This window comes from Trichechus manatus, unplaced genomic scaffold (assembly GCF_000243295.1).
Source record: "Trichechus manatus latirostris isolate Lorelei unplaced genomic scaffold, TriManLat1.0 scaffold00081, whole genome shotgun sequence".
Classification (NCBI taxonomy): Eukaryota; Metazoa; Chordata; class Mammalia; order Sirenia; family Trichechidae; genus Trichechus; species Trichechus manatus.
In genome coordinates, this window is record NW_004444017.1 from 2,966,694 (window position 1) to 2,985,911 (window position 19,218).

At 50.0% G+C, this 19,218-nt stretch overlaps 2 protein-coding genes across 2 annotated transcripts in view; one reads left to right on the plus strand and one right to left on the minus strand.

The window, feature by feature from the left end:
• Positions 1–4,078, plus strand: part of DDX11 (DEAD/H-box helicase 11) — a 43,032-nt gene extending 38,954 nt beyond the window's left edge. Inside the window, exons 20-27 of the mRNA XM_023735685.1 lie at positions 739–811; positions 1,198–1,301; positions 1,979–2,128; positions 2,413–2,481; positions 2,598–2,698; positions 3,057–3,141; positions 3,430–3,508; positions 3,688–4,078. Of these exons, the coding sequence (XP_023591453.1) occupies positions 739–811; positions 1,198–1,301; positions 1,979–2,128; positions 2,413–2,481; positions 2,598–2,698; positions 3,057–3,141; positions 3,430–3,508; positions 3,688–4,058 (1,032 nt within the window). The 3' untranslated portion in view covers positions 4,059–4,078. The remainder of the gene's footprint in view (positions 1–738; positions 812–1,197; positions 1,302–1,978; positions 2,129–2,412; positions 2,482–2,597; positions 2,699–3,056; positions 3,142–3,429; positions 3,509–3,687) is intronic.
• The window catches only part of WASHC1 (WASH complex subunit 1), a 33,294-nt gene continuing 17,309 nt past the window's right edge, over positions 3,234–19,218 (minus strand). The window contains exons 3-11 of the mRNA XM_023735684.1: positions 9,353–9,464; positions 8,981–9,127; positions 8,660–8,796; positions 8,264–8,399; positions 7,849–8,050; positions 7,577–7,750; positions 6,629–6,787; positions 5,718–5,786; positions 3,234–5,586 (exon numbers count right to left, since the gene is read on the minus strand). Coding sequence (XP_023591452.1) covers positions 5,450–5,586; positions 5,718–5,786; positions 6,629–6,787; positions 7,577–7,750; positions 7,849–8,050; positions 8,264–8,399; positions 8,660–8,796; positions 8,981–9,127; positions 9,353–9,464 — 1,273 coding nt within the window. The 3' untranslated portion in view covers positions 3,234–5,449. The remainder of the gene's footprint in view (positions 5,587–5,717; positions 5,787–6,628; positions 6,788–7,576; positions 7,751–7,848; positions 8,051–8,263; positions 8,400–8,659; positions 8,797–8,980; positions 9,128–9,352; positions 9,465–19,218) is intronic.

Here is a 19,218-nt window from a genome sequence, read left to right on the forward strand (position 1 = left end):
CCTGGCAAAGCAAGATGTTCTGGGCTCAACTCATGCTTTCTTTGCCTCAGATCTGGAGTCACTCATTTCTCAAGGAGCCCTGATTCCTTCTAGTGAAAAATGATACTTAGAAACCAAGAATTGGGTGCTGGGGTGTTCATACTGCTCCTGGATTATTGTTTACAGGCCATTTCAGTAGACAGATCTGGGAAATGTGGTTTCAAAAATCATGAGTTCATGGCGATATTTCTAAATCAAAATCAAAGAATCGGCTTATGTGCCTTTATATTGAATCTCAAGTGGAACATTTTAGTTTCTTATTAACATAATTATTAACTTCCTCTACCCTATAATCTAGAGTAGTTTCAGAATTATAATACAAATATTATTTCCAGTAGTAGAACTACTGACTGAAATTTCTTTGCATTTATTTTTTACCCTTAGACTGTATCCCACAAATGTGGTCATTAAGGATGTAGAGTCATTTGAAGTCAGGCTTTTCTCTGGGTGCTTACGTTGTTGATTTGATAGCTACGTAGACCTTTTTGTTGCAGTTTGTTTTCAGTTTTAGAGTTTGCTTTATTCCCTTTTCGTCAACCCTGTGTTCAGCCTTTTCCTTGACGACTTTGTATTTACTTGTTGCCTCCCAGCCCAGACTTCTGTCTTCCCTCCTTCTCAAGCGCCTCATCGGCTCAGCCCTCAGGCCCCTTTCTCCTGGGTGTCTGGGAGGGCACAGAGCCCTGACATTGTGGTCTGCAGGTGTCTGACTTCCGGGAGCAGCTGCTGGCCTGTGCTGGGGTTGGAGTCGAGCGTGTGGTGGAGTTCTCCTGTGGTGAGTCTCTATGTCCAGGGTCAAATGAGCAGGGTCAAATGAGCAGGGTATTCATGTTGTAGACCAGAAGCCTGGCTCCCTTGTCATCATAGTGTATCCATTCTCTGTTCTCAGGCCCAAGGGGCTGAGGAGCCCGTGCGTGGTCCTCTGCCAGCTTTCTCATGAACTCATTTATCCCCATGCTTTTATGCTTCTGTTCTTCCTCCAGCTACATGGGAGAGGTTTAAGCATTGCCCAGTTTTACTATGGCAATAGGGAGGGTGGATAAGTGATATAAATTGCTCTTCCCAGTCTGGGAGATAGGGCTGGGGAGATGCCCTTTTTGGAATCTACCTTGCAGAACATTTTGGACCGCCAGTGTTCAGCCCCTCACTGGGTCTCACCAGGTCACGTGATCCCTCCAGACAATATCCTACCCCTCGTCATCTGCAGCGGGCCCTCCAACCAGCAGCTGGAGTTCACATACCAGAAAAGGGAGCTGCCTCACATGGTTAGTACCAGGCAACTTGCCTTACTACAGGCCTGTGTTAGGGCAAGAGAGGTTCTTGGGGTGGGGGCAGTAGGGGAAGTCTACTGGGGGCTTCCATCTCTGAGCCAGCACAGGATGAATATCTATCTAGATGTTTCTCAAGGAAGGTCTCAGCTTCCCTCAACCCTTAGGCTGCTACATAAGTTTTCCTTAAAACTCCAGGCATCCGTTTAAGACAAACACATGAAAGCTCCCCATTTACTTTGATATTTTTGCTGTTTGGTGGTATAGCCCCTGTCCTGGACAGGATTGCGGTTCTTGGGGGGCATGCCTGGGGTCTTAGGGGCCTGGTTTGTCACTGATGATGCTTAATCCCCGATTGCCCATCAGGACACTGGGAGTTGGAGAAAGGAGACTCGGGCACACCAATAGCAAGTTTTCTCTCTGTTGTGCTAGCATTGTGATATGTCTTGAATGCTGTCGTCACCAGAAACACCATTTGGGTGTGTTTTGGTAGGGAGGGATGGTACATTGCAACCTGTGATTCCCACCCAGGGGAGTCACCCTCCCATATTCCTTCTCCCGCCGGAGTTACCCTGAATTCTCTGTACTTGGTTTTGAGCCCCAAGGTTAGGAAGCCTTTGTGGAGCGAGGCTTCGGCATGGCTCTCTGGAGGGGCTCCTTGTCTGTCTTCATAGATGGATGAGACAGGCCGCATTCTCTGTAACCTGTGCAACGTGGTGCCTGGAGGGGTGGTGTGTTTCTTCCCCTCCTATGAGTACCTGCACCAGGTCCACAACCGCTGGGAACAGAGTGGCCTGCTGGCCCGCCTGGCTATGAAGAAAAAGGTGAGTGGCCCTTCAGCTGGACCTCCACTTGTAAGGACAGTGGAACCCAGAGTTCCTCTCATAGATTTCTCATGCACATTAAATTGGTTGCTTTGGCCTCCTGTACGGGGGCTTCTCCTAGTTCCTCACCCCCACCACTTCCGAATCCCTTACTGGTCCAGAGGATTCCAAGCCTCCTCTGATTGTGAGATTCTCCCGTCCTTAGTCTGGGAAAGAAAAGGCCTAGAGCAGACCCAACACCCAGGCATTCTGAAGCTTGTGAGATAACATCTATTTATCTCTAGATATTTCAGGAACCCAAGAGAACAAACCAGGTGGAGCAGGTGCTGATGGAATATTCCAAGTGCATTAAGGTAAGAGCTAGAACTCTGGGACCTCTGGGTCCAGAGAACATGGGAGGCTGGCGGCTAAAATTTCGAGTGGCATCCAAACTTTAGCTTGGCAACTCCGGGGCTGGGTATCTCTGCAGTGCTGTGGCCAGGTGGTAGGCACGGTGACGGGCGCCCTGCTCCTCTCTGTGGTCGGGGGAAAGATGAGTGAGGGGATCAACTTTTCTGACAACCTGGGCCGGTAAGTGGTGGTCCTCTTCTCAGCCCTGGGCCTGCCTGCAAGCTGATGCCGTCTGCAGAGCCTGCCCCAGGCTGCCTGCTCAGGGCCAGTCAGCTGGGTGGGGAGGTGTTTCAGCAACTCTGGACTTGCCCCTTTGAGACCAAGTGGGAAGGTAGGCAGGGCTCAATTCATTAGCCTAACTTGGATCTCTTGGCTGAGAAAACTGTTGCCAGGTGGCAAGTACAGAGTGGGGAGAGAGGTAGAGCTACCGAGCACAGCATAAGGACTGAGGAAGGGGTGGCAGAACACAGCAAGTGAGGACCAAGTCTTTCGTCCTGGGCCTTGAAGGCCTGTCTGTTCACGTGTGCCTCCACCCCAGGTGTGTGGTCATGGTGGGCATGCCTTACCCCAACATTAAATCTCCAGAGCTGCAAGAGAAGATGGCCTACCTGGATCAGACCCTTGTGAGTATCCCTGGCAGCCCAGAGGACAGGAATGAGAGGCTGGAGGGGAGGGCTCTGCCACTCCTGGGGCTGAGATAGCAGGGTCTTACAGCTTGGGTAGATGGTACCTGTGTGTCCTCTTGGTCTTCTCCGTGACATAACCTGTTACATCAGTTGTTGGCGTTGGGCCCCTGAAGCCTACTGGTCTTCTGCTCAGAAGCCTGGCAGTGCCATTTTCTCAGGGAGAACTGGGACATAGGCAGCAAATAAGAAACAATCCTGATAGGCCCTCTTCTTCACCCTTCCCAGCCCAGAACCCCGGGTCAGGCCCCCCCAGGGAAGGCTTTGGTGGAGAATCTGTGCATGAAAGCTGTCAACCAATCTATAGGTAAGCCTGGGGCTCTTTCTGGCCATTTGGAGTTCCAGTGGATGGCTGGAGAGTGAGATGACAGGATGATTTTACCTGCCACTCCCATCTGGGGGCTGAGGACGAGGAAGGGGACATAGTGAAAATGTACATGAGGGAGGCAGGTTTAACTCAGAGCTGCCATCTCTGCCGCCACCCAGGCAGGGCCATCAGGCACCAGAAGGATTTTGCCAGCATTGTGCTCCTGGACCAGCGGTATGCCCGCCCGCCTACCCTGGCAAAGCTACCCGCGTGGATCCGAGATCGCGTGGAGGTCAAAGCCACCTTTGGCCTTGCCTTTGCTGCTTTGCGCAAGGTGAGTCCTGGCTTTCCCGTCCCCCGAGGGCCACCTCCTGCCCCTGCCCTGAGATCTAGTTGCTCACTTCCTTTTCCTGTCTCCCCAGTTTCATCGGGAGAAGTCTGGCCCTTCCTGACAGATGATGGTGCACCTCCCCTGTTGCCAGGCTTCTCTTCACCCCGCCCATGTGAAACACCGTCCTGGGCCTGGTCTGCAGGCAGCCTAAGAAGGTGAAGCCCAGGATGGGAGTGCGGCGTCAGACCAACCACATTCTGGAATCAGCAGGCTGCCAGGATCTGGGCATAGGATATGGAAAAGCTGACTGATAGGAGGAAACCTAGGTTAATCCTGGAGAAACGGGGGGCTGGCCATCTTCGGGCCCATCCGAGGGCAGATCCCCTCCCTGGAATTGAATCTTCTTCCCATTCAGCTTGGCCTAGAGTAAGCTGCTTGCCTGCTTCCTGCCCAGCCTTTGTGGGAGGCGGTGGCGGTTCAGCCTTTCACTGCAGTGTGTCTGTTCCTGCCTGGCTTCTCAGAACCACCTTCCTAGAGGTGAGGTGGAAGCTGGCCCATCCTGCCTCCACCCTTCCTCCTTCCCTTTCTCACTAAAACGAGCTGTTCTAGACCTTTCACCCTTTCTTTATGTACCCCAAGAGCACCTCATTCCCAACTTCCATCCCCTTGGTGGCTATCGGCTTCTTGTCACCTTAACCACCTTCTCTTGTGTCTCTTGTATAAGTCATCAAGAGCTGGGAGAAGAGCCCTCTGCCCTGACTCCCCCACCTGCTGGCCTCACTTCTTAGGCAGCCCTGTTCCCTAACCTGTTCCACAGCCCTCTGCAGTATTTTTATCTCCCTGGCTTGCTCCAGTTCCTCTTGCAAGTCAGTGGCACCCTCCCTCCTCAAGGACTTGAGCAGACTCCAAGACACCTCCTATCCTGACATCAGCAATTATGCCAAGGGCCATTAGGCTCTCAGCAGGACTATTTTTAGAGACCTCATGTCTATCACTGAGACTTTTTTTTTCCTCTGTGAAAATACCCCTCCTCCTTGTTTGCGAACAGCTGCCCCTGATGACCTGTTCCTCACTTCTCTCCCTGACCTTAGTGAAAGGGACCTTTGCCACTTGGGCATTCTGTCCCCATAGCTGAGAGACCAATGGGAGCAGGAGGACAGCCGCTGGCTCTGAGGATGTATTTGCATACTGCACAGTACAGTTCCTTCATTAAAAACGTACGGTTGGTTTAGGCTCAGTTCTCGTATTACACTTCTTTACTGATGCATGTTACCGCTTATCATCTCCCGGTGTCTTGGGAGGAGAAGAGCACTCTGGTGAAGGGAGGGGTAGAGCAGGGACATGAGCAGCCCACGGGCCGACACCAGCTGTGCCCCCCCACCACCCGGGCCCAGCTCTGAGGTGACCGAGGAGGCCAAGCCCCCTCCCCAGCTGTCTGGCCACAGAAGCCAGCCTCCCTGTTACTGAAGAGGGCCCAGGCCCAGACAGACCTGGGACAGCCCTCCATGCTCCCCTCCCTCCCAGGGCAGCAGGTGCTGAGAGAACAAGCAGGCCCGGGAGCCATCTGGCCGTTTCCATCTCAGAAAGGCGGAAGGAGTGGCTGAGCGCCACTAGGATTCCCAGTCATCCTCATCCTCTCCTGGTGGCTGCTGCGGGGGAGGCAGAGGTGGGATGGAGTCTGACATTCTGGCGAAGGCTCCTCCTGGCCCCTCACTGGCCCCTGTCCCGGGTCCTTTCCCCGAGATACCTGGTGGGGGGGAAGGCTAAGGGTGAGGGAGGTCGGTTTGGGGCACCAATTCACCCACTCCCGGGAAACAAACATGGCAAATGTCCCGAGATCACCAGCTGGGGACGGCAGCCTCCACTCCCACCTCCTACCTTTGCGCCTCATGACCAGCTTGTTAAAGAGATCTGACATCAGGTCCCCACCTTGGCTTGTGGCTCTCACTACAACAAGAAAGCTGTGGGTGAGGTGAGGGGGCGGGGGGCTGGTGCAGGGGCCAAGTATGAAACCTGCCCTGGGGGTAGCATCCTCAGGGCTCAGTCCCATCTGCCCTCTTTGCTTACTACCCCACCCCTTCACCCCAGCTCTCGGAGCTTCAGTCTGTCAGTGGATCTGGCAATGTCACTAATAAGAAAATGGTTAAATCATTTGACTAACAAATTCTCACAGCCACCCTGTGAGGCAGAAGTGCCAAGTATGAGCAGTCCCATTGTATGGATGAGGAACTGGCCCAGAGGTTTAGCAATTTGAGAGGACTCAGGGCCAGTCAGAAGCAGAGCTGGGATACAAACTCAGGACAGATGACTTCCAAAACACGGCTCCTGTGTGCCCAGGTATCATGTTTATGCTGGTGTTTGGGATTCACAGCAGACATTATCTGTAGCCTCAAGAGGCTTACAGAAACAGGACTGAGCTAACCCTCTTAGGTCCTCTTGCCCTAAAAATCTCTCAGGTCCCTGTCCTTGGACAACTCTTGACAGAGCCTGAGAAATTGCCTTTTGTCATAGTTTGAGCCACTGAGGCTCGGTCCCCTACCAGCTTACAGAGAAAAGCTCTACAAAGCAGGCTCGAAAACCAGGAAGTAACTCATGGCCCGGGCAGGAGGGATAAGGATGTTAGGTAATGGGGACGGTCACCTGGGGCTTCTGGCAAGTGCTCTGGAGAAAGCATGGGGCAGGCTGGGTAGGTGCTGGCCTCTGACACTCTGGGGACTCTCGCAGTGGCTAGGAGAGAAGGTGGCCCCTTTGCTTGGAGCCCTTCTGGAGTGGGCCTAGGGTCCCCTCACCTTGCTCCTGCTCCTTTTGCTTCTTCTTCTCCAGTTTACGCTCCTTGACGCTGCGGAGGTTGGCCTTGCCAATGCCCCCAGCCTGGCGGATGGACTCCAGCAGTGTGGCCCGGCCACTGGAGGGGTCAACCACTTCCTTGGGGGCTCCCTGGACTGGAGCTGGGGATGGGGAAGGCTGCTCAGGCCGGGCTAGGCTGCAGGATGGCTTTGCCCAACCTGGATTCTGGGGGTGAAGCTTGTTGAGTCCACAAGCTTTACCTTAAGAGCCTGACTTGTGAGGAGGGGCTTTCCCTCTTGAAAGAGGAAGACACTGATGCAGTCTGGCTGAAGGCCTGACTCAGAGCTGAGACTAAGAGACTGGATTCTGAAGATTTCATCCAGGCTCAGGAAGTTCGTGTGTCCAGGCCCTCCCTGCTCCCTCTCTCCAGCCCCCAACCTCCTGAGGTACCACCCTGCAGAGGTGGACCCTGTGGGTTACTGGTGTGCCGATACTGTCTGAACACATGATCCAACAAGGGATAACTGTGCCACTTCTGGGTGCTGAAAATAGACTGGGAGACACCGTTATTAAAACTGAAATGTGGCAATTTCAGGAACAAAATGAGTATTTTGTTGCCATAGTTTTCCTTTTTTTAAAGTGGTAGACCACTTTTTTCCATTGGTTTATGTGGGAATGGGAGACCCAGAGCCCCATGTGTCCAGCCCCCCTCTATCCCTGCAGGTACCTCTGGAATTCCAAGTCTCTACAGACACTATGAAAACCCCTATTTTATAAATCCAATGGACTGAGATATTTGAAATTAGAACTACTCTGAAAATCAAGGATTTATGACCATTTAACAAATCAAACACAGTCCTTCAGGGATCCTGAAATTAGGCAGCTAGAGGTGCATAGCCCAGGGCCCTCAAAGACCAACCACCCCACCCCAGTCCTGGTAGTGTCCTCACCTGAAGGAGACTTGCTGTTGCCGCCATCATCCTCCCTGGCGCCTTGGCCTGGAGGGGCCACAGTCTGGGGTGGTGGTGGCGGTGGGGGGGCACTGACCAGCACTGCAGGAACTGGGGGAGGTGGGGGTGGGGGTGGAGGAGGTGGGGGTGCTGTTAGCATCCCACCTTCTAGGTCTGAAATAGAAGCATGAGGAAATATGAGGTGTCTAGGGAAGAAGGTGGCAGCGTGGGGGAGCTCCCCAGCCCAACTCCCATTGTAGCTGTTGGCTCACCTGGCTTGAAAGGCTCAGCTACCTCTGTGTGGAAGGTTGGCAGTTCAGGAATGGTGCCAGGGGCAGAGGGGGCAATGCCGGGGCCCAGATCGGCACTGTACATGAGATCATCAGCGATGCCAGGCAGGTCGGGCAGGTAGGACGGCACATCGATCTCAGGCACTTGCCCCAGGTCAGGCACATAGAAGTAGCTCTCTAGAACCTGCAGGATTACGTGGGGTGTGGGAGTGGTGATGGGGGCTGCAGGGGTACAAGCCCTGCAAGTGTGGTCTTGGGGCAGTGTGTATCCCAGCTGGGGTGGGATGAGGGGCTCAATAGGCCCCTCCCAGGAGAAGACTCCTGGTAAGGCTGGCAGGGCTCTGGCCTCCTCACCCACCTACACCTCCTTACCCACCCGAGCCTCAGCTGTCTCTACCTGTTGCTCCAGTTGCTCTCTCTTGCTAATGGACAAAGGCGCATCGAACAGCTTCTCCTCCGTCTCTGCCCCCAGCATCACATGGGTCTTTGTTACAGCACCGGCCAGGGGGTCCAGGAAGACATATTTTTTGTACCTACAGGGGTGGGGTGGAGGTCAGGTAATCCATCCTACTTTGCTGTAGTACCGTGCTCCTGATCCCCCTTCCCCACTTCATCAGGGGCCACACTCAATTTGTATTGTGGATTCCCAGGCCATACAAGCCAAACCAAACTGGCCAGTTCCTGGCTCCCCAGCCTCCAGACTTTGGCTGCAATTCCTGCACTTTCCTGAGACCCCTACTAAGCCAGGCCAGGCCTCCCACCCACCCCTCTGTGCCCCGCCTTCTGGACATACAGGTTCTCAGTGGTGTTGAAGAGCAACAAGGAGCTGACAGAGCTGATGTTGCTGGGAAGACCCCCTAGCCCCTCCTCGGCCTCATCCTCAGGCTCCGGCTTGGTGTTCACACACACAGGGAAGTACTTCAGCTTCTCCTGGGGGAAAGACAGTGACAGAGGAATGGTGGGTCTCAGTGCCCAATCAACCTCCACCCCATCCCAGTCAGAATCCTCCTGGAGGACAGAATCCCTGTGGTAGGCCCTCAGTTCCTCCCCAATAGACAGGGCTGCCATGGTCATCCCTGTCCACAGTGAGTGTGGGTGTGTGTATCCGTCAGACCTGCAAGGCTCGCTCATCCAGGGGCCGGTGCTTGCTCTGGATCCTGTGCCGGGGGCGTCTCTGGAGGCTAGGGTCCTGGGCTCCTGTGAAGATGGAGCCGTATTCCCGCAGGTGCTCTGGGGCTGGATACTTAGCACTGGAGAACACCTGTGGGCATGGGGACACGTCTGAGATCCACTTCTCCAGGGGACCCGAGAAGACCTAGAGGGCCTGGGCTTGTGGGGGAAGAAATTCTGGGTGGGAGAAAAGCCCAAGGTGGGGCTGGACAGCAGGGAAGGGACCTGGGCAACCTCGGAGGCATGGGGAGATGGCAGGGAATGGGATTTCTAGAACTGCCTACCAGTTGCGGGGACACAGGGCCACGTGGGCTACCTTGATGGCCTTCTTGCTGCCCTTGATCTTCTCAATTTTGGCCTGGGCCAAGGAGACCCTCTCGCCAATGGCCTGCAGCTGGCTTCGGCTCAGTTCTACATGCTGGGAGATCCTGCCATGGAAAAGACCACAGAGGCTGGGGGCAGCTCCCCAAGCCTCACAGCCTCCTGCACACTCCTGTTTCTACAGGCAGGCTGGGAAGCCAGGGGCTTGGGCAAGAGCTCTTACAAAACAATGTTACCTGCTTGTCGGAGCTGTTCTTGGTAACTGCCAAGGTGACCTCTACAAGGATCATCCAACCTGAAAGGTCCAGGAACTAACTGTATTAAGCTCCTTGGAGCTCTGGTAAGGATAGGCCACCACCATGACCCTGAGGTGGCACCTGGACATGCCATTTAAGGGATGTGGATCCTGCCCTCCAGGAGTTTATAGCCTCAAGCAGGCGCAAGCAGAGGGACAGAGTCATAACTATTTACACATACAGCTGCTTACAGCTTGCAAAGCATTCTACACACTCCTCACAACCTATCATCTGAAGCAGGCAAAACTGGCCTCTTTGAAGATGAGGAAACTAGGAGTTGAGAGAGGCTGAGGGACTGGCCTAAGTCACACAGCCAGTAAGAGGCAAGGCCGGACCTAAATGCATCACCTAAATTCAAGTCCTAGACCTGCTCACAAGGAACTGCCCCTGCATATAGTAAACAGTGCATATGGGTACATCCAAGCCCTTAGCATGCTTACAAGGCTCTTTGTGATCTGGTTCTTCACTTGCTACCACTCTCCCCTGGATCAGTGGGCTCCAGCAACACCTGCCACCTTGCTATTCCCTGAACATGCAAAGTGCATGCTTGTTTCAGGGCCTCTGCATCAAGTGGAACGCCATTCCCCCTGATATCCCAGAGCTGCTGCTTCACTTCACTGAGTCCCTTCAGCACAGTCTTCCTGACCACAGAATCTGACACTTTCCAGCTCCTTAACCTGCTTGACTTTTCCTTCACATACCATCTAACATTATGCATATATTGCCTACATGGGGCAAAGGCTCTTAAAAAACAGTGTTACCTGCTTGTGGAAGCTGATCTTGGTACTGCCCAGGTGGCAGTGTTCCAAGGTGGCTAAGGCTTTGTTTTGTCCCCTGCTGTATTCCCAGTGCCTAGGACAGTGTATGGCACTTGGTAGGGATTGTCTTCCGTGGTTACGGAATGACTAACACCTGTGTGCCTTGAATTTAAATGCACATATGCCTCACATATGAGTTTCCAATTTCTCAGCAACAGCTAGGTTTCCCACAGGAAGTGAACGCTCACGCTCAGGTGCCAGGGTCTCCTCCTCCCAATCGCCCTCTAGCTCCCCCTACCTCAAGGCACACCGGCCCCCGATTCAGAGTGGCCACATCTCAACATTCGCCTGGCTAATGTGAAAGCACGTGTGAGGCACGAGAAACGAGGCAGAGTCGCAAGCTCAGTTCGTGAGAGAGGTAGGAGGGGCAGGTGGGAAGGCAGAGGGACTGCCTGTCTCTGGGGCCAGAGAACTCTGAGATTTCGCTGAAGATTAAAGTGAACAGTCAAGAATCTGGTCCAATCTTCCTATACCACCCCCCACCAACTCTATAGTGTTTTGGCCCCCAGAGAACCTACCCAATCAGCCAACCTCACAATCCAGGGGTCTCCATCCCCTAATGAAGTCTGCCCTGGTGACTCCTGGCTCCTCATGAGCAGGGGGCTCACTGAGGTGACAGGGCTGGGGCTACAAGCAGGCACCCAAAGCAGCTTAATTTTCCTCGACAGACTGGTCTGAGGGTAGCAGCAATACTGATGGAGAAAAACAGGGCACAAGTATCCTTCTGGTGACAGAAAGCAGAACCACCCAACAGGCACGTGCTCCATCTTTTCAGGCAGAGAGAAGGGTCTTCAGCTCCAGTAGAGGGGAACTAGAAGGCCAGCCGTCCTAACTGACCTCAAGTTGCCCCTAGCCACATTCTGGCCCTCGGTGCTGCAATAACCCTCAGCAATCACATAACTGCTCCACTCAGTGGCGCTGATGTAGAAAGTGGGAGGGGCATCTGAACGGAGATGTACAAAGGCTACTGTGTTCTTATATCGAGCAGACAAAAGCCGATTTCTCCAAGTTGCAAATGTCGAGCTTAACAATGATCCCTGGCAAATTTCTGGCATGGATTATTACAGAGAGGGTCTGTAAGGACTTAGAAAAGGAAGCGGCAAGTCCCAGGGGCCAGCACTGTTAGAAACTCACCACATTTCTTTTTTTGACAGGGTTATTAGACTAGCGCATCAGGGGAACACCTTAAACATGGTACATTTTGAATCAGCAAGGATTCTGATGGCTTTTCACAAAATCCTGTGGAGAAGATGGAACTATGGGGGTTGGCTGAGCATACATTTAGGAAAAATCAGAGCCAGATGAAGGTCAGCACTGGAAGGGTACTGCTGAAGAACAGATGGATTTCAGGTTGCAGGAAGGTCTCTGGTAGGGCCCTGGCCCAGCCCATTCAACACTTCACTAGTGAACTAAACCCAAAAACCCACTGCCATTGAGTCAATTCTGACTCATAGTGACCCGATAAGTCAGAGTAGAACTGCCTGTCATGGACTCAATTATGTCCCCCCAAAAATGTGTGCATCCATTTGACTGGGCCATGATTCCTGGTATGGTGTGATTTTCCTGTATGTTGTAAATCCTGCCTTTATGATGTTAATAAGGGAGGATGGGTGGCAGTTGTTAGTAAGGCAGGACTCAAATCTACAAGATTGGATTGTGTCCTGAGACAATCTCTTGAGACACGAAAGAGAAAAGTGAGCAGAGAGACAGGGGGACCTCATACCACCAAGAAAGCAGTGCCAGGAGCAGAGCGTGTCCTTTGGACCCGGGGTCCCTGCGCAGAGAAGCTCCTAGTCCAGGGGAACATTGATGAGAAGGCTAACAAAGAGAGAAAGCCATCCCCTGGAGCTGACACCCTGAATTTGGGACTTTTAGCCTAGTTTACCATGAAGAAATAAATTTCTCTTTGTTAAAGTCATCCACTTGTGGTATTTCTGCTATAGCAGCACTAGATGACTAAGACACTGCCCCACAGGATTTCCAAGGCTGTAAATCTTTATGGAAGCAGACTGACACATCTTTCTCCTGAGGAGCAGCTGATGGGTTCGAGCCGCCAAACTTTCAGTTCACAGCCTAGTCCTTTAACCACTGAACCAGAGGATGTCAAACGTGGGAGGGCCAGGTAACCATCTCTATTACTGAATCAAGATGCAAAATAACCTTCAGAGGACAGAAGGATGGGCTTCAACAAAACTGAATCAACAAAACTGAATTTGCAAGGAATGGATGTGAAGCTCAACATTTAGGTTTACAAAGGGAAGTGCACAGGAGGCGGGGCCAAAATGGCAGAGTAGTCAGTTGCTTCCTGTGGTCCCTCTTACAACAAAGACCTGAAAAAACAAGCAAATCGATTATATATGACAATCTATGAGCCCTGAACATCAAAGGCAAAGTTGAGGAATCAGACTGAGTGGCAGAGGGAGGAGAGATGGTTCAAAAGCAGCAAGGAGCTGGCAGACTTGACCTGGCGGGAACTGGCACCCTTCAGCAAGAATGGCTGGCATGCACAGTGGGGCAAGCAGTGGCATTCCGGATGCATTTTCTATAACGGGAGAGACCAAGTGGCAGACAGTCTACTCAGAACCAGTGAAAAGTGGCGCTCAATTGACAAAAGATAAGTATGTGCGTCTAACCTACTGCGTGAATCAAAAAACACCCCTTTGGGAAAAACCTCTTTCCCATGTACCTGCCCCCTCCCCACTCTGTGTCAGGTCCTGGGCCAGCTTCAGTGACTGCCATGTCCCCTGGGGTGGAAGTAGGACCCGTCACATGCCCTGAGCCATTCTCCCAGCGTTGGAGAGGGAACAAATTAACAAACAAAAATAATCTGCTGACTCCCCTAAGCCAGGAACTCGGGGTAGGCACAGCTCCTTTGCCTAGGCACAGGCATAAGAGGTCTACAGACTTTGAATGCCTTTCACCACTGCATAGACCCTGTGTGGGCCCAATTCAACAGCACAGGCCCTCATTAGCACAGTATAACAGGGTATATACCTGAAGCCTAACTTCAACTGTATCAGCTTTATTGTGGAGAGGCAGGTTCATGACATTTGACACCACTCTGCCGATTAAGCAGGGCCCTCACCTACCAGCATCAGGGGCCTGAGGACTGGTGGCTCCACCCACGCCACCTAGCCACCCACGACAAGGTCCAAGAATAAGTGGTGCCAGAGGCGGGGCCAAGATGGAGTAGTCAGACACTTCCAGTGGACCCTTTTATAACAAAGACCCGAAAAAACAAGTGATTCGATTATGTATAGCAATCTGGGAGCCCTGAACATCAAAGGCACAGTAGAAGAACCAGACTGAGTGGCAGGGGGAGGGACAGACGGTTGGGAAGCAGCGAAGAATTGCCAGACCTGACCTGGGGAGAGCCTGAGCCCTTCAGGCCTGATCCGCCTGGGGGTAAGCGGTGAGGCAGGCAAGCAGCCACGCTAGAGAGGTGCATTTTCCACACCAGGAGAGACCCAGCACCAGAGTCTACACAGCCACCTAGAACCAGTGAGAAGCAGCCCTCAATCTGGCGAAAGACAAGTAATTGCATACGGCCTACCACACGGATCAAAAACACCCCCCTTAGGGAAAAACCTCTCTCTCATTTACCTCCCCGCTCCCTGTTCTGCACTGGGTCCTGGACCAATTGCAGAGTCCCCTGGGCTGTAAGTAGGATCCGTCATACGCCCAGAGCCATTCTCCCTGCCTTGGTGAGTGAACAAATTAACAAACGGGAAAAAATAAACTGCCGGCTCCCCTAAACCAGGAACGCAGTGTAGGCAGAGCTCCTTTGCCTAAGGAAAGGCATAAGGGATCCACAGACTTTGAGTGCCTTTCCCTCTGCATAGACTTGTGTGGGCCCATCTCAACAGTGTAGGCCCTTATTACCACAGTACAACAGGGTATATACTAGAACTCTAACTTCAACTGTTTCAGCTGTGAAGTGGCAGGTTCTTGATATTTGACACTGCTCTGCCCATTAAGCAGGGTTTTCACCTACCCACATCAGGGACCTGAGGACTGGTGGCTCCACCCACGCCACCTAGCCACCTGCGATAGGGGCCCCCCAGTCCTTATAGCCAACAACACTAGCTGCTCATAGTCCGGCTGCAAAACCCACCCACCTACGTGCTCTAAGGAACAGGGACACACCTTCCTCCTGGACACTTGGGGGTGGCCGTCAGCCTCCTGCCTTGCTCAGAGTGTGTCCCCCTGTTGCAGCCAGATGCCTATGCCTACACCAATCACCCATGCCTGTTCAGGACTATAAGTGAGAGTCTACACCACACACTTGGTGGCTATCTACCTGGACACCTAAGCTGAATCCATACAGGAGGAGTGGGCGGACTCCTTAGCTCACATACCTAGTAACGGATCTAACCACCTGGTCATGTTAGAGCTTCAAAGGTGCCAATAATCAAACTAGCTCGTATGAGCAGCCTATTTGGGTATATCAAACAAAAAAACCCAAAAAGCTAGGACACAGTAAGCAAACATAAATAAATATAATAACTTATTGATGGCTTGGAGACAACAATCAGTATCAAATCACATGAAGAGGCAGAACATGATGGCTTCAGCAAGCTCCTAAAACAAAGAATCAAGAAATTTTCTGGAGGAAGAGAACTTCTTGGAATTACTGGAGGTAGGATACAAAAGATTAATATACAGAACTCTTCAAGAGATCAGGAAGATGATCATGCAAAATGGGTAACAAGCCAAGGAACACACAGACAAAGCAAGACACGAACTTAAGAAGATTATAGAAGAGCACAATGACAAATTTAACAGGCTGCAAGAATCCACAGAAAGACAGCAAACACAAATCCAGAAGATTAACAATAAAATTTCAGAATTAGACAACTCAATAGAAAGTCATAGCAGCAGAATTGAGGCAATGGAACTCAGAATTAGTGAGACTGAAGATAAGGCACTTGACACCAACTTATTTGAAGAAAAATCAGATAAAATAATTTAAAAAAATGAAGAAACCCTAGGAATTATGTGGGACCCCATTAAAAGGAATAACCTACGAGTGATTGGACTACCAGAACAGGGGGTATAACAGAAAACACAGAGAGAATTGTTGAAGATTTGTTGGCAGAAACCTTCCCTGATATTGTGAAAGATGAGAATATATCTATCCAAGATGTTCATCAAACCCCACTGTCTTAGTCATCTAGTGCTGCTACAACAGAAATACCACACGTAGATGGCTTTAACAAAGAGAAATTTATTTCTTCACAGTAAACTAGGCTGAAAGTCCAAATTCAGGGCATCAGCTCCAGGGAAAGTCTTTCTCTCTCTGTTGGGAAAAGGGTTTCTCTCTCTGTCAGCCTTCTCATCAATGTTCCCCCCGGACTAGGAGCTTCTTTGTGCAGGGACCCCAGGTCCAAAGGACACGCTCTGCTCCTGGCACTGCTTTTTTGGTGGTATGAGGTTCCCCCATCTCTCTGTTCACTTCTCTCTTTTATGCCTCAGGACACAATCCAATCTTGTAGATTGAGTCCTGCCTTACTAACACAACTGCCACCCATCCTCCCTCATTAACATCATAGAGGCAAGATTTACAACATATAGGAAAATCACACAATATCAGGAATCATGGCCCAGCCAAATTGATACACACATTTTGGGGGGGACATAATTCAATCCATGACATTTCACCCTTTGGCCCCCCAAAAATCACATCCTTGCAACATGGAAAACATATTCACCCCATCATAACATAGCAAAAAGTCTTAACTCCAAGTCCAAAATCCAAAAATTCCTCTTCATCTGTGAAATCTAGAATACAAGTTATCTGCTTCAAAAGGTACAATAGCAGAACAGGCACAAGCTAGACATTTCCATTACAAATGAGAGAAACTGGACGGAAAGAAGGGATAACAGGCACCAAGCAAGTCAGCAGAACACATTACATTAGCCCTCAAGGCTCTGAAAATAAACTTCGGTCCTCTGAGACAATGTAAACAATGGCCCTGCCCTCCAGACTCTAGATATTGGCCAAACTCTCCAGATTCTGAGTGGAGGCCCTGGGCTTCAGCTCCACCTTTCCAGGCCCACTGGGACAGCAACTCTGCTCCCTTGGCTTTAGGCACACCATTCTCCCAGTCCATCTGAGTGGTGACTCCACCCTTAGAAGCACCAGAGGCCATGGCTCCACCCTTTGAAACCCCTGAGGTCATGGCCATACCTTTTGAGACTGAGGCAGCTCAGCTTCTTGTGTCCTTTGTCTCTACAGCTTGTTTCCTGGTTTCTTAGCCTCTCGGCTCCTGGGGCCTCACTCCCACGTCTGCCCTGGTGGGGCAAGTGTTCCAAAGCTCTGTAGCTCCACTGATAAGTGCCCGGAGGCACCCCACACCACCAGGAAGCCTCTTGCACACAGGCACTCAGCTCCTTCACTCTGTAGGTCGGCTCCAATGCCATCTGGCACTGGTCTCCTGGTTCTGCTGCTGCTGGTTCTCTTCTGCTGTCACTTCTCTACCAATGCAGGTTCTCTGCTGTTGCTGGTTCTCTGCCACTGCCACTCCTCTATCCATTCACAGTTTCAAAGCCGCTTCCACATTTTAGGTATCTGTTAGATAAGCACCCCACTCCCTCGGTACCAAATTCTCTCTTAAGTCATCTAGTGCCGCTAGAAATAACACAAGTGGATAGCTTTAACAAAGAGAAATTTAACAAATTTTAACAAAGAGAAATTTATTTCTTCACAGTAAACTAGGCTAAAAGTCCAAATTCAGGGCGTCAGCTCCAGGGAAAGGCTTCCTCTATCGGCCTTCTCATCAATGATCCCCCAGACTAGGAGCTTCTTTGTGCAGGGACCCTGGGTCCAAAGGACATGCTCTGCTCCTGGCACTGCTTTCTTGGTGGTATGAGGTCCCCCTGTCTCTCTGCTCACTTCTCTCTTTTGTATCTCAAGAGATTGCCTCAGGACACAATCCAGTCTTGTAGACTGAGTCCTGCCTTACCAACACAACTGCCACCCATCCTCCCTTATTAACATAAAGGCAGGATTTACAACATACGGGAAAATCACACAATACCGGGAATCATGGCCCAGCCAAATTAATATATATTTTTCAACTGATACACACATAATTCAATCCATGACACCCACATAATGTAAATCCCAAAAGAAAGTCACCAAGACATATTATAATCAAACTTGCCAAAACCAAAGAAAGAGAGAATTTTAAGAGCAGCTAAGGATAAATGAAAAGTCATCTACGAAGGAGAGACAGTAACACTAAGCTCGGACTACTCAGCAGAAACCATGCTGGCAAGGAGGCAATGGGATGATATTAAGCCTTGAAAGAAAAAAACTGCCAACCAAGAATTATATATCCAGCAAAACTGTCTTTCAAATATGATGGCAAAATTAGGGCATTTCCAGATAAACAGTTTAGGGAATTTGCAAAAACCAAACCAAAATTACAAGAAATACTAAAGGGAGTCCTCTGGTTAGAAAATCAATAACATCAGATAACAACGCATGACTAGACCACAGGACAGAGCAACCAGGTATCAATCCAGACAGGGAAGTCACAAAATAAATCAAAGCTAAAACACTGAAAATAGGGAAACAAAGACTTCAACATGTAAAAGATGACAACACTGAAAGAAAAAAAGAGGGACTGAAAAATGTAGTCATAGATTTTTCATATGTAGAGGAAGTCAAGGTGATAGAAAGAAATAAAAGAATGGTTTAAACTTACAAAAATAGCTGTAAATTTTAAGGTAACCACAAAGGAAACTAACAATCCTACACATTAAAATAAAAAACAAGAAAAACATAAAGACTTAGCAAATACAAAAGCAACAACAGTGAAAAAGATAAAACAAAATACACAAAGAAAAACGACTCAGCACAGAAAATTAAGTGGAACATAAACTGTTAACAGCACACACGAAAAAGACATCAAAATGACAGCACTAAACTCATACCTATCAATAATTAAGCTGAATGTAAATGGACTAAATGCACCAATAAAGAGACAGACAGTGGCAGAATAAAAAACACAATCCGTCTATATGCTGCCTACCAGAGACGCACCTTAGACTTAAAGACACAAACTAAAACTCAAAGGATGGAAAAAAATATATCAACCAAACAACACCCAAAAAAGAGCAGGAGTGGCAATAGTAATCTCTGATAAAATAGACTTTAAAGTAAAATCCACCACAAAGGATAAGGAAGGACACTATATAATGATTAAAGAGTCAACACACTAGGAAACATAACCATAATAAATATTTACGCACCCAACAACAGGGCTCCAAACTACATAAAACAAACTCTAACAGCATGGAAGAGAGAGATAGACAGCTCCACAGTAACAGCAGGAAACTTCAACACACCTCTTTCGGTGAAGGATAGAACATCCAGAAAGCAGCTCAGTAAAGATACAGAAGATCTAAATGCCACAGTCAACCAACTTGATCTCACAGACATATATAGAACACTGCACCCAACAGCAGCCAAGTATACTTTCTTTTCCAATGCACACGGAACATTCTCCAGAATAGACCACATATTAGGCCATAAAGCAAGCATTAACAGACTCTAAAGCATAGAAATATTACAAAGTATCTTTTCTGACCATAAAACCATAAAAGTAGAAATCAATAACAGAAAATGCAAGGAAAAAAACAAAAAACACATGGAAACTGAGCAACATCTTGCTCAAAAACTACTGGGTTATAGAAGAAATTAAGGATGGAATAAAGAAATTCATAGAATCAAACGAGAA